Source organism: Saccostrea cucullata, unplaced genomic scaffold (genome assembly GCF_032062105.1).
Source record: "Saccostrea cucullata isolate Sc308-1 unplaced genomic scaffold, CSIRO_AGI_Scuc_v1 ctg359, whole genome shotgun sequence".
NCBI lineage: Eukaryota > Metazoa > Mollusca > Bivalvia > Ostreida > Ostreidae > Saccostrea > Saccostrea cuccullata.
This window is the reverse complement of record NW_026935991.1, coordinates 407709-422122: the sequence shown is the minus strand read 5'-3', so window position 1 is coordinate 422122 and position 14414 is coordinate 407709. Positions and strand designations below refer to the sequence as shown.

The window sequence follows — 14414 nt, the reverse complement described above, 5'->3', positions numbered from 1 at the left end:
TTGTTTAGATTCACCTTGTATGACCTGTACATAGAGGGGTACATCCTGATTGATATGAAGGTGGAGGTGTGTTTGGAAGCCAGCAAGGTAGATAACTGTGACCTGTCCATTGTTGTCCTGAAAAACTACTACCTCCCCAAACCTAACTGTAGTGGGGATCCTGGCTTTGTCACACCTGGTAAGTCATCATAAAACATTTGAAGAATTACAGCTTTGTCTGATAACAAATGATTATTTATGCTATATTAACTGGCAAATAGTTTCTTTACTTACATATAAAAGAAACAAATGATCATTTATCAGCATTTCTTTCTTCATTTTGTTTTATAATTCAGACATGTTGATACTGAAGTGATATTCTAATTGCTTATAAACCTTAAAATTATTGTCAGTAATTGTTTGGAAGTAAGTTTCACAAACACATCTTGTTCTTTCTTCATTTTGATTTATAATTTAGACATTAGATTTTCTGGATTTGTCACACTCCTACATTTATTATTCAGGCTTCAACATCTCTAGTTGGTTGGCTGGTCAGGGACTGTCCTATACCCAGCCTCTGGATAGCCCAGTAGTGGACAACCTACTGTCTGACCTCTCTCTAGCCCAGTTCCAGCTCGAGCCATCTTGCTCCTGGACAAGTGACCAGTACAGTGATGCAGCCTCCAAATGGACACAGTGTAGGAAAACTTTGATTAAGCTTTTTTCTGAAGACATTTTCTATTAGTGCTCTAGCTTTTTTTTGTTTGGTGTCATTTCACCAAGATCTGTGATACATGTATTTATTTTCCTTTTTGAAAAAGGTGTCATTTCACCAAGATCTGTGATATTTATTTTCCTTTTGGAAAGAGGTGTATTTCAGTAAGATTTATATCCTTTGCATTTTCCTATAAGAAAAATGACATCAGTTTATAATTTTATATTTCAGACTGCCCCTCTGAGTGTACAGACTTCCCTGTCCGCTGTGGCTGACCGGGCCCTCTGTATCGTGTCCCCCTCCTGTACCAACATCACCTGTTGTGTCCTGGTCCCCCTCCTGAACAGGACCTTTGAGGTACAGCTGTCCTTAGACCAGTCCTACAATGAGATGAGGACCCATGTAGAAAAGGTTTCTAGGAGGCAGTCTCTGATTGGGTACAATTTTGGGATACAGGAAATTCTGAGTGTTAAAGGAGTTTACAAACTACTGTAAGTTAAAACAGATTCTGTACAGTGTGGTGGAAACAAATGGTTAAAAACAACTTACAAAAAGACATGATAGATGGATTAGTTGTCCCAATTTTAATGAGTCTGTAATTTGAATTATCCACTGTAAATTTTGCAGGTACAAAGTGAATGAGCTGGTGGATGGCAATCTGTTTGATGTGTCCATGACGGCCCAGGCCTGTTTTGTGGATGGAGGGGACTGTGAACTGAATCTCCCCATTCTGACCAATGCTCTGATACCAAAGATGAATAGAATGTGGAATACAACATATGCATTCAGAGGTAATGAATTGAAAGGATCTTTTCTTTCTTCGCCTTTTATCAATTAAATTGCATGGACTTTAGGTACTCATTTCAGGATCCTATTGTTGTTTTAGACAATGAAAAGTATTCAAACTTTTGTGTCTTATTCTATGTAAGAGTTAAGACAAACATGTCATAATGAAAAGAACATGAACATCTTTAATATTATTGTATTTGAGATTTTATTTATAGAAGATTTGATGCTATGTTATGCTGGCCTGCAATAGGTGTAAATAGATAGGAAATATTGAACATTACACATTTATTTTTGTTTTAGATTTTTCCCTGTCCCAGTGGCTGACGGAGAAGTCAGTTATAGCTGGCTCTGTACTTCAGCCCTATCATGTCAGTGAGCTGTTTGAGAAACTGTCCATAATAGCCTACAAAAAGTCACCATCCTGTAGTAGAAATGGATCTGTATACTCCTCTCCTGATAGCAAGGGTTGGATCAATGGTAGGTCTTCCCCTAACTGGACATGGCTAAGTTGCTGTGCTCAAATTAAGATGCATACAAAATTTGGGTGAATTTCAGATTTAAAGAGGAATGATTTTTAAGTCTTATTAACATTATATTATACATGTAGATTGTGCAACAGTGGATGATATGCTGACCTTGACCTCCTACCCTTTGACCTGTAACCTGGACAGTACCTGTAACAAGGTGTCCTGCTGTGTGGATTCAGACTTCACGAACTCCACTTTTGAGGTTGTCTTTGACTTAAACAGATGTACAAGGATGTTGTATCTACAGATTGAAGACTTAACAGTGCAAATTCCTTACTCTGAAATTCAATGGGGTAAGGTTGAGACAGTTGCACTATAAACTTAAAATTTATGGGTACATTCTTTATAACAGGTATTTATTGACAATGCATTTCTAGTGAAGTTTTCATGTATCATTACTTTATTTTATAGAGAGACCGTCACAGTTTTATCTTAACAGTGTTGTCAGACTAGAGTAAGTAGATTTTTTTACTACATAAGTTTGTGATTTGATGGAATTTTCTTAGGGAGCAAAAATGTAACTGTTGATTGTTTTTGTTTCAGTTACACACTGTATGACCTGTATGCAGAAAACTTCTATTTGGTGGATTTGAAGCTATCCATGTGCTGGGAATCATATGAACCATGTGAATTTGAAGCACAATTATTCAAGAACAAAATGCTTCCTAAGAGATCTTGTCCAGGAAACATGACATTTGAACATCCAGGCAAGAAATTGTGTTTCAGTTATCCTGTTTACTTTGTGTGCAGTTTGTGTAGTATCATGATATTACGTATGGGCAAATGTAAATTCTTTTTAATGCCCTTTATGTATTGAGATGAAATATACTACAACTTAAAACATTGCATATTATCATGTCTCATAGGATTCTCTCTAAGCACTTATTCCACCACCAATGGCCTTGACCAGAACAATCTCCAGGGAAATGACCTGGCCTACCTGTATAATTACCTGGGAATTTCTAGTTACCTGGACACTCCCAGCTGTAACAGGAGTGATGACAAGTACACACCAGGAACCAATGGCTGGAAGAGTGGTAAGTAGTGTGGTAATGCATGTTAAGTTTTATTGGAGAACAGAAATTGTGAATGATAAAATCTTTTGTACATAAATCAAAACCAGTACTGTGTGTATTAAAAGACAAGCTACAAGTATATATTCTAGTGACTTTGGTGCAAACATCAATGCACCATTTCATGATTACCATTTTTATGCCCCGCCATGAATATGGCCGGGGCATATAGTGTTTGTCATGTCCGTCCTTCCGTCCTTCCTTCCGTCACATTTTGCATTAGCTCTGTTCAAAGCTAAGTTTCAAAGAAACTATCCAAGATATTTTCATCAAACTTCATACACTGATAGATATTGATGAGAGCTATGCAACTGCATCAACATTTGTTGACCTTGACCTTTCCTTTGACCTTGACCTCACTTTTCTTAAATTAGTGTTTAGCTCAGTTTTAAACATACCATTCAAGATGGTGTTATCAAACTTCACATGTTGATACAAACTTTCACGGATGATGCATCTAGGGATGAACACTACAAGACTTGCTTCGGATGCTGGATCTGACCTACATTTTCCAGATGAGTGACCAGGTTAAAGTTTTTGGAGCAGGTCCATTCCTAAGGAATTATAAACCCTACTTGGACCAAACTTGCATAGAGATGCATCTAGAGATGGACACTACCAGACTTGCTTCGGATGCTGGATCTGACCTATATTTTCCAGATGAGTGACCAGGTTAAAGTTTTTGGAGCAGGTCCATTCCTAAGGAATTATAAGCCCTACTTGGACCAAACTTGCATAGATGATGCATCTAGAGATGGACACTACCAGACTTGCTTCGGATGCTGGATCTGACCTATATTTTCCAGATGAGTGACCAGGTTAAAGTTTTTGGAGCAGGTCCATTTCCAAGGAACTATTAGCCCTACCCAAACCAAACTTGCAGGGATGATGTATCTAGGGATGAACACTACAAGACTTGCTTCAGATGCTGGATCTGACCTACATTTTCCAGATGAGTGACCAGGTTAAAGTTTTTGGAGCAGGTCTATTCCTAAGGAACTATAAGCCCTACTTGGACCAAACTTGCATAGATGATGCATCTAGAGATGGACACTACCAGACTTCCTTAGGATGCTGGATCTGACCTACATATTCCAGATGAGTGACCAGGTTCAAGTTTTTGGAGCAGGTCCGTTCCTAAGGAACTATAAACCTTACTTGGACCAAACTTGCATGGATGATGCATCTAGAGATGGACACTACCAGACTTGCTTCGGATGCTTTATCTGACTTATATTTTCATTCCCAAGTAACTATAAGCCCTACCTGAACCAAACTTGCATGTCTGATGCATCTAGGGATGGACACTACCAGACTTGCTTTGGATGCTGGATCTGACTTATATTTTCATTCCATAGTAACTATAAGTCCTACCTGAACCAAACGCATGGATGATGCATCTAAGGATGGACACTACCAGACTTGCTCCGGATGCTGGATCTGACCTATATTTTCATTCCATAGTAACTATAAGTCCTACCTGAACCAAACTTGCATGTATGATGCATCTAGGGATGGACACTACCAGACTTGCTTCGGATGCTGGATCTGATCTATATTTTTATTCCCAAGTAACTATAAGCCCTGCCTGAACCAAACTTGCATGGATGATGCATTTAGGAATGGACACTACTAGACTTGCTTCGGATGCTGGATCTGACCTATATTTTCATTCCCAAGTAATTATAAGCCCTACCTGAATCAAACTTGCATGGATGATGCATCTAAGGATGGACACTACCAGACTTGCTTCAGATGCTGGATCTGACTTATATTTTCCAAACAAGCTATTCAGCTGCATCACTATTCAAGATATTCTGATCAAATTTTATACACATACAAATTTTCATGTTGCTTTAGGCCATATAAAATTGAAATCTTGGTTCTCAGGCCCGCACGCATCCGTTTTGAGGTAGCCGCATTGCCAATTTTATTGTATTTTTGATAAAATAAAAAGTTGGTATTGCGGAGACCAATCCGGGAAAAAAAATTCTGACCTCATTTGTTTCGTAGTTTAGTATTCAAATAACACTTCCGGTAGCCATTTACAATGAGATTTTGGCAACTTAGTTTGAAATACATTCGATGACATTACCTACGATGTTTACACGCTGTTAAGCAATGGATAAAGCAGAAATTTTGACCAGAAATGGAAAGTATATCTGTGATTAAAAAAATTATCTTTATGTTAAAGAAAAATCGGAAATTAAAATTAAAAAAAAACCTCCCTCATCTACTTTATTGCCAATAAAATGAAAAATAAAATGCCGCCCTCCCACATCTGTTTTGGAGAAAATTGGCCTGAGAACCAGGGAATTAAATTTAGATAGCCTTACTAATATATTCTCGGCGGGGCATTCAGTCCCATGGACATATTTCTAGTCATACAGTGTACATGTATTACTAATGGAAACAATGCACATTGCAAATGTTAGTATTACTGATTCTTGAAAATGTCAACCACTTGGTATGCAGTTATTGCACTAAACTTTGAATACATCAATCTATGGACACATACACTTTTAATTTCTGTTTTTGCAGCCTGTCCAGTGGATTTATCATCATTTTTGCCATCTCTGGCCTCAAATATGAACTGTCATATAACATCTACCTGTACCAAGATAGAATGCTGTGTTGAAGTGGACAAGTTTGATTCTCGGCCGCTGAACTTTTATATTGACTTGGATAATTGTGACTGGATGATAAGCTATGGAATGGACAGTTTCGTTATGAAACCAACAGTTTTATCCAATTTTGAATTTGATGTGTGGCATGAATTTTGGATGAAAGGAGTTTTGAGAATGAGGTTATTCATTTTTTACCTCTTCTGAGCCAAAGGCTTAAAGAGCTAATGCTATGGCAATTTGTGCGGTGTGCGTCGTGCGGTGTGCGTTAACTTTTTAGAATATGGGCCATAACTCAAGAACCCCTTGGCCAATTATTGTCAAATTTGTCACAGGGTATCCTTGGCCCAAGGGCTACCATTTGAAGTAAAACTAGGGGTGGGACCCTAAAACAAGGGGAGATAATCAGGAAAGTAAAACCAAAAGTACTGGTTGCTAAAAAATCTTCTTCTCCAGAACCACCAGGCAGATTTTCCCCAAACTTGCATACAAGGGTCAAGATATGTTGAAGATTAAAAATTTTTCAAGGCATGACCCTGAGGCAAAGGGCATGGTCTCAAGGTTACTTCAAAGTTGACCAAAATTTACACATTAAAAACGTTGATATTTTGCTTACTATAAAGAATAGGATCATCAAATCTTGTAAGTTGATACATCTCAGGACTTCACATCATGTTAATACAAAAGTAGGTCACAGTGACCTACTTTTTAAAATTTACGGGCTTTTGTTTTCAAATTGATTTGGAGGCATATTTTGGACACTTTAAGGCCTATTATCTTAAAACTTTGTCAGTTGGTTCATCTTGGGTCAACAAACAACATCAACTTAAAAATAGGTCATTGTGACCTACTTTTTGAATTTTATGGCTAATCTTTTCTAAAACATTTAATCCCCTTATTTCATATACTAAAAAGTTTAAAATCACCAAATCTTGTAAGTTGATGCATCTTGGGGCCTTAAAACATATTTACCAAAAAGTAGGTCACTTTGACCTTCTTTTTGAACTTTGCAGGCATTTGTTTTCAAATGTTTAAAAGGCATATTTTGAATACTATTAGACCTATGATCATCATATTTTGTCAGTTGATGCATCTTTAGTCTTCAGAAAATGTGGACCAAAAAGTAGGTCACGGTGACCTACTTTCGACATTTTATGGCTAGATTTAAGTATCTCGGGTACTAATTGGCTTAGAATCATCAAAATATGTCAGTTGATGCATCTTGGGTTTTTGGAGATTGACAACCAAAAAGTAGGTCACTGTGACCTACTTTTGACATTTTATGGCTATATTTAAGTATCTCAGGTACTTATTGGCTTAGAATCATCAAACTTTGTGATTCGATGCATCTTGGGTTTTCGGAGCATGTCGACCAAAAAGTAGGTCACAGTGACCTACTTTTTGACATTTTATGGCTAGTTTTATGTATCTCAGGTACTAATTGGTTTAGAATCATCAAACTTTGTCATTTGATGCATCTTAGTTTTTTGAAGAATGTCAACCAAAAAGTAGGTCACAGTGACCTACTTTTTAATATCTCAGGTACTGATTGGCTTAGAATCATCAAACTTTGTCAGTAGATGTATCTTGGGTTTTCGGAGAATGTTGACCAAAAAGTAGGTCATGGTGACCTACTTTTGACATTTTATAGCTATATTTAGGTGTTTCGGGTTTTTATTGCTTTAGAATCATCAAACTTTTTCATTTGATGCATCTTGGGTTTTTGGAGAATGATGATCAAAAAATAGATCACATTGACCTACTTGTGACATTTATGGCTATATTTAAGTATTCTTGTGTACTTATTGGCTTAGAATTGTCAAACTTTGTCAATTGATGCACCTTGGGTTTTCGGAGAATGTTGACCAATAAGTAGGTCACTGTGACCCACTTTTGAATATCTCAAGTTCTTATTGGCTTAGAATCATCAGTCTTTGTCAATTAATGCATCTTGTGTCCTCAGAAAATTTCAATCAAAAAGTAGGTCACCATGACCTACTTATAGTATTTTATAGTTTACATTTAAATATCTTCAGCCCTAACTGGCTAAGAATCATCAAACTTTGTCAGTTGATGCATCTTGGGTCTTAGGATAGATTGTATAATTTATCAGAAGAGCGATTCAAGGCCCTTGGGCCTCTTGTTTTTTTTTAATGCAATTCATTCCACTGTAGAATTTGAAGGCAATGCCATGCATACTAACATGTAATTTCTACATATTAGGTTTATGGTAACAGATTTACCAGGAGCAAACCAGTTTAGAATAAGTCTGACTTTCAGTATATGCTTTGAAGATGGGTCAGTTTGTGAACAGGAGCAAGTTATTTTCACCAATGCTTTATTACCTAGGCAGACTTGTGACTTCAACATTGGAACTCCCATAACAAGTAAGAAAGATCATGCCTGCAGATTGTCTTGTGAAATTTGAAATAAGTTTCTTAGCAAAGTATCTTTAAAAAGATGAATGCTAACAAAAGAATTTTAACCTTTCTAGATTTCACCTTCACTGACTGGAAGAGACAGAAAGGCTACTCAGTCATGGAGGGGTTCAGCATAGCTAAGCTAGAGGAGGAACTAGGATTGTATGGTTATCTACACAATGCCACATCTATCTGTAACAGAACTGTAGGAATATTTGCAAACTCCACAAATGGATGGAAAAATGGTAAAATGATGATAATCCAGAAAATTCCCTCTGTGTTTGATTTGAGAATTTAATTTGGAAAGTAACTTAAACTTATCACTTCCCGAATAATTTTAAAGACATGGATTTTCTTTCACTTTGAATTCTAATGAAAATCCTTTATTCACAGCAATGGGTTCGAGATATATTAACATACATGTATGTACATGTATACACTTTTTGCTTTCCTGCAGATTGCCCAGTCCCTATATTTGGATCCCTACCTTATATTGATGGCCCCATCACCTGTAACCTGGGCCCCTCCTGTATCTCCCTCACCTGTTGTGTCCTGACAGAGCCCCTGTCCAGACATCTGACCTTGGCATTAGAACTGAGTCACTGTGAGGACAAGATGACCATCACAATGGATAAATACACACAGCAGATTAAGATCAGCCAGTACCAGCACTGGGGTAGGACTTTTTTTTAGCAAAGAATCAACAATAGTATTTTCCAGATCCTGATCTGAAATTGTTTATTATAAACTTGCTATTTTGATTGTTCTAGGCACCACACAGGTTTTGGATGTCAGTAATGTTATAAAGCTAAGGTATGATAGTCCACATGCTTGTCATATAAAGTTCAGAAACACAATTTCTACTCACCAAAATTATATCTAATAAGAGAGAAAAAAGCATTGTTATTAGCAAACTTTATATTGAATTCCTTACCCTTGCCTGTGTAGTTTTAACCTGGAGAATCTGGAGAGTGAGAACACGTTCCTGATCAGTTCCTCCATCACTGCCTGCTGGGAAGGACCCAGCAGCTGTCAGAGTTTTCCCCTCTTTACCAACGTCAGACTGCCAAAATACACGGGAATGCATGAGTGTGACTGGAAAGCGGAGTTCATTCAGTCAGGTAAATAGCATAGTTAACAAGACTAGGAGAACACTCAAAGCATGTTACATGACATTAATATTTTTGTGCAAAAAAAATTGACTTTGTGTAATTGCAGTCCACAAAAACATATTCAAAAACATGGAAAAGCACAAGCACAAACTTTAATTTGTGAAACATTCTATAGATTTCTTTCATGATAGAGTTTATTGTCCTTACAGATTTCACATTAACTAACTGGCTGACTACCAATAGTTACACTGACAGCACTCCCCTGGCTGCTGTCACACAACAGGACCTGATGAAGTACCTCCAGATGGCTTACTACAAGGATCCAGACTGTAACGGAGCAAGTGCTCCCTACACTCCAGCCAATCCAGACAGGTGGAACACAAGTAAGGCCTGCTAGTCTGCTGTGATACATGGTACTGAAATCATACAAGAAAATATCTCAAAGGTTGAATAAATCATGGAAGTTCTATTTTTTAGGTCACCTGAGTAAACTCAGGTGACCTATTGCTATCACTTTTCGTCCGTCGTCGTGCGTTAACATTTGAACATTTTCAGCTTCTTCTCTGAAACCACTGAACCAATTTCAACCAAATTTGGTATATAGCATCTATGGGTAAAGGGGAACAAAAATTGGGAATTTCATGGTCCCTGCCCCCCTGGGGCCTGGGGGGTGGGGCAAAAACCACTAAAATTAGTGCAATCTTTAAAAATCTTCTTCTTTACTCCTGGACATCAAGCAGTCAAACTGTTTGCATGATTGTAATCAGCATTGAGTGCTCTACCAAAATTGTGAAATTCATGGCCCCGGGGTCATGGGTTCTAGTGCTAGGGCGGGGCTAAATAAGTATATAGTGAAAATGCATTATTTCTTTGAAAATCTTCTTCTCTGCTACTGGGTATTAAATAAACCTACTAAGTACATAGTTATGATGAGCAAGAGTGCCTCTACCAAAATTGTGAATTTTATGGCCCCAGGGTCAGGGGTTCTTATGTTAGAGTGGGGCTCTATAGATTATAATAGTGAAAATACATGAATTCTTTGAAAATCTTCTTCTCTGCTCCTGGGTATTAAATAAACTGACTAAGTGCATAGTTATGATGAGCAAGAGTGCCTCTACCAAAATTGTGAATTTTATGGCCCCAGGGTCAGGGGTTCTGGTGTAAGGGGGGGCTCTTTAGATTATATAGTGAAAATACATGAATTCTTTGAAAATCTTCTTCTCTGCTCCTGGGTATTAAATAAACTAACTAAGTGCATAGTTATGATGAGCAAGAGTGCCTCTACCAAAATTGTGAATTTTATGGCCCCAGGGTCAGGGGTTCTGGTGTTAGGGTGGGGCTCTATAGATTATATAGTGAAATTACATGAATTCTTTGAAAATCTTTCTCTCTGCTCCTGGGTATTAAATAAACTAACTAAGTGCATAGGTATGATGAGCAAGAGTGCCTCTACCAAATTTGTGAATTTTATGGCCCCAGGGTCAGGGGTTCTGGTGTAAGGGGGGGGGGGCTCTATAGATTATATAGTGAAAATACATGAATTCTTTGAAAATCTTCTTCTCTGCTCCTGGGTATTTAAATAAACTAACTAAGTGCATAGTTATGATGAGCAAGAGTGCCTCTACCAAAATTGTGAATTTTATGGCCCCAGGGTCAGGGGTTCTGGTGTTAGGGTGGGGCTCTAAAGATTATATGGTGAAATTACATGAATTCTTTGAAAATCTTCTTCTCTGCTCCGGGGTATTAAATAAACTAACTAAGTGCATAGTTATGATGAGCAAGAGTGCCTCTACCAAAATTGTGAATTTTATGGCCCCAGGGGCAGGGGTTCTGGTGTAAGGGGGGGGGGGTTCTATAGATTTTATAGTGAAATTACATGAATTCTTTGAAAATCTTCTCTGCTCCTGGGTATTAAATAAACTAACTAAGTGCATTGTTATGATGAGCAAGAGTGCCTCTACCAAAATTGTGAATTTTATGGCCCCAGGGTCAGGGGTTCTGGTGTTAGGGCAGGGCTCTATTGATTATCTATTGAAAATACATGAATTCTTTGAAAAAAATTCTTTTCTGCTCCTAGGAATGAAATAAAATAATTACATAGTTATGATGAGCAAGAATACCTCTTCCAAAATTGTGAATTTTATGGCCCTAGGGTCAGGGGTTCTAGTGATAGGGCGGGGCTCTATAGATTATATAGTGAAAATACATTAAATCTTTGAAAGTTTTCTTCTCTGCTCCTTGGTATTAAGCAGATGAACTACCTATATAGTTATGATGAGCAAGGGTCCTAATCTTCCAGAATTGTGAAATTCATGGCCCCGGGGTCATGGGTTCTAGTGCTAGGGCGGGGCTAAATAAGTATATAGTGAAAATGCATTATTTCTTTGAAAATCTTCTTCTCTGCTACTGGGTATTAAATAAACCTACTAAGTACATAGTTATGATGAGCCCTCTACCAAAATTGTGAATTTTATGGCCCCAGGGTTAGGGGTTCTTATGTTAGAGTGGGGCTCTATAGATTATAATAGTGAAAATACATGAATTCTTTGAAAATCTTCTTCTCTGCTCCTGGGTATTAAATAAACTGACTAAGTGCATAGTTATGATGAGCAAGAGTGCCTCTACCAAAATTGTGAATTTTATGGCCCCAGGGTCAGGGGTTCTGGTGTAAGGGGGGGCTCTTTAGATTATATAGTGAAAATACATGAATTCTTTGAAAATCTTCTTCTCTGCTCCTGGGTATTAAATAAACTAACTAAGTGCATAGTTATGATGAGCAAGAGTGCCTCTACCAAAATTGTGAATTTTATGGCCCCAGGGTCAGGGGTTCTGGTGTTAGGGTGGGGCTCTATAGATTATATAGTGAAATTACATGAATTCTTTGAAAATCTTTCTCTCTGCTCCTGGGTATTAAATAAACTAACTAAGTGCATAGTTATGATGAGCAAGAGTGCCTCTACCAAATTTGTGAATTTTATGGCCCCAGGGTCAGGGGTTCTGGTGTAAGGGGGGGGGCTCTATAGATTATATAGTGAAAATACATGAATTCTTTGAAAATCTTCTTCTCTGCTCCTGGGTATTTAAATAAACTAACTAAGTGCATAGTTATGATGAGCAAGAGTGCCTCTACCAAAATTGTGAATTTTATGGCCCCAGGGTCAGGGGTTCTGGTGTTAGGGTGGGGCTCTAAAGATTATATGGTGAAATTACATGAATTCTTTGAAAATCTTCTTCTCTGCTCCGGGGTATTAAATAAACTAACTAAGTGCATAGTTATGATGAGCAAGAGTGCCTCTACCAAAATTGTGAATTTTATGGCCCCAGGGGCAGGGGTTCTGGTGTAAGGGGGGGGGGGGTTCTATAGATTTTATAGTGAAATTACATGAATTCTTTGAAAATCTTCTCTGCTCCTGGGTATTAAATAAACTAACTAAGTGCATTGTTATGATGAGCAAGAGTGCCTCTTTCAAAATTGTGAATTTTATGGCCCCAGGGTCAGGGGTTCTGGTGTTAGGGCAGGGCTCTATTGATTATCTATTGAAAATACATGAATTCTTTGAAAAAAATTCTTTTCTGCTCCTAGGAATGAAATAAACTAATTACATAGTTATGATGAGCAAGAATACCTCTTCCAAAATTGTGAATTTTATGGCCCTAGGGTCAGGGGTTCTAGTGATAGGGCGGGGCTCTATAGATTATATAGTGAAAATACATTAAATCTTTGAAAGTTTTCTTCTCTGCTCCTTGGTATTAAGCAGATGAACTACCTATATAGTTATGATGAGCAAGGGTCCTAATCTTCCAGAATTGTGAATTTCAAGGCCCCAGGGTCAGGGGTACCATAAAGAAGGGGGGGGGGGCTGTACTTATATACTGAAACTGGATGAATTGTTTTGAAATCTGCTCCTTGGTATTAATCAAATATTTTTGAAAAGCAAGGGTGCCTTTTCAAAAATTGTGCAATGTGTGGATCTAGGCCTAAGGGTCAGGGGTTCATGTGTGATTGGGGCATTACTGATCATGCTGAATATTACTGATTACTTGAAATGCATTTTTTGTTCCCCTACCCTGCCTATGGGTATTAAGTAAACAAACTAAGCAACTGCTAAGTGTATTGTTATGATGATCAATGGTGCCTCTTTCAAAATTGTGAATGCCATAGCATCTGGATTAAAACATGAATCAAATTCAATCACTGGAAAGTTGTTGCATAATGCTCAGGTGACCTATAAGGCCCATGGGCCTCTTGTTTTATGGAAATTATCTAATGTTTTAAAATTTTTATATCCTAGATATTTTGCTAATTTTGTATTGGATAGTTTGATTTCTCACTAATGAGCTACCATGTATTTCTATGAACAGCTTGCTCTACTGGTACAGACCTGCCGACACTTCCCAGTACAATGTCCTGTCATCTCCCTGACATCTGTACTGGAGTGGACTGCTGTGTGTCCAGTACCAAACTGGGCAGGATGTTCAAAACATTCCTGGACATAGACCCGTGTATATCCAAGATCACTGTAAGCATTGACAGCTGGAGGTTTACAGAAACACACAGAAATTTATCTACAGGTAAAGATGCTTACTGAGATGACCTTTTTTGCACTACTATATTTAGAAAAAATATTTTTACAAATTTAATTCTGATTTACAAATCAATTATTTTGATATAATCCTATTAAATGTCCTATACTTCTAGGTTTGGCCAAGAGCATATGGTTACAGGGTGTAGTAGGAATGGAGTGAGCAATTCTTTCATTTTTTTTAAAACCATTCATTTCATAAGTTACAATGTATATAAAAAGTTACAATGTATACATACTTGATAACTGTATGTTACATATCTATTTTATGTAGCTTTGATGTGGAGACCCTTTGGAGTGACCAGATGTATATAGCGAACCTGAAGGTCAGCATTTGTTTAAATAGTGGTGGACCTTGTGAAATCAGCAATCAGACCGTGTTCAGTAACAGCCTTCTAGCCTTCAGGCAGTGTGACTGGGCACAGGCTCTGCCTATTGGTGAGAATAGACTAAATGTTATATGCTTTGGTTTTTACTTGCTATCTACATGTATTTTATTTGGGTAAATCTCACATTTTTAGCTACAAGAGCAAACGGTTACGACTTATTTGCACTTCTAAGACAGTGTTGTTGATGCATTTAATTAATACCA

General features: G+C 37.6%; 1 protein-coding gene across 1 annotated transcript in view; it reads left to right on the top strand.

Annotated features, from left to right (window-relative positions):
• Positions 1 to 14414, top strand: part of LOC134244450 (uncharacterized) — a 126261-nt gene that overhangs the window by 49736 nt on the left and 62111 nt on the right. The window contains 20 exon segments of the mRNA XM_062726712.1: positions 9 to 178; positions 504 to 677; positions 926 to 936; positions 938 to 1185; positions 1322 to 1485; positions 1784 to 1960; positions 2091 to 2303; positions 2422 to 2464; positions 2554 to 2717; positions 2877 to 3047; positions 5625 to 5889; positions 7931 to 8094; positions 8202 to 8372; positions 8585 to 8803; positions 8898 to 8940; positions 9076 to 9248; positions 9449 to 9622; positions 13602 to 13811; positions 13939 to 13981; positions 14097 to 14260. Of these exon segments, the coding sequence (XP_062582696.1) occupies positions 9 to 178; positions 504 to 677; positions 926 to 936; positions 938 to 1185; positions 1322 to 1485; positions 1784 to 1960; positions 2091 to 2303; positions 2422 to 2464; positions 2554 to 2717; positions 2877 to 3047; positions 5625 to 5889; positions 7931 to 8094; positions 8202 to 8372; positions 8585 to 8803; positions 8898 to 8940; positions 9076 to 9248; positions 9449 to 9622; positions 13602 to 13811; positions 13939 to 13981; positions 14097 to 14260 (3161 nt within the window).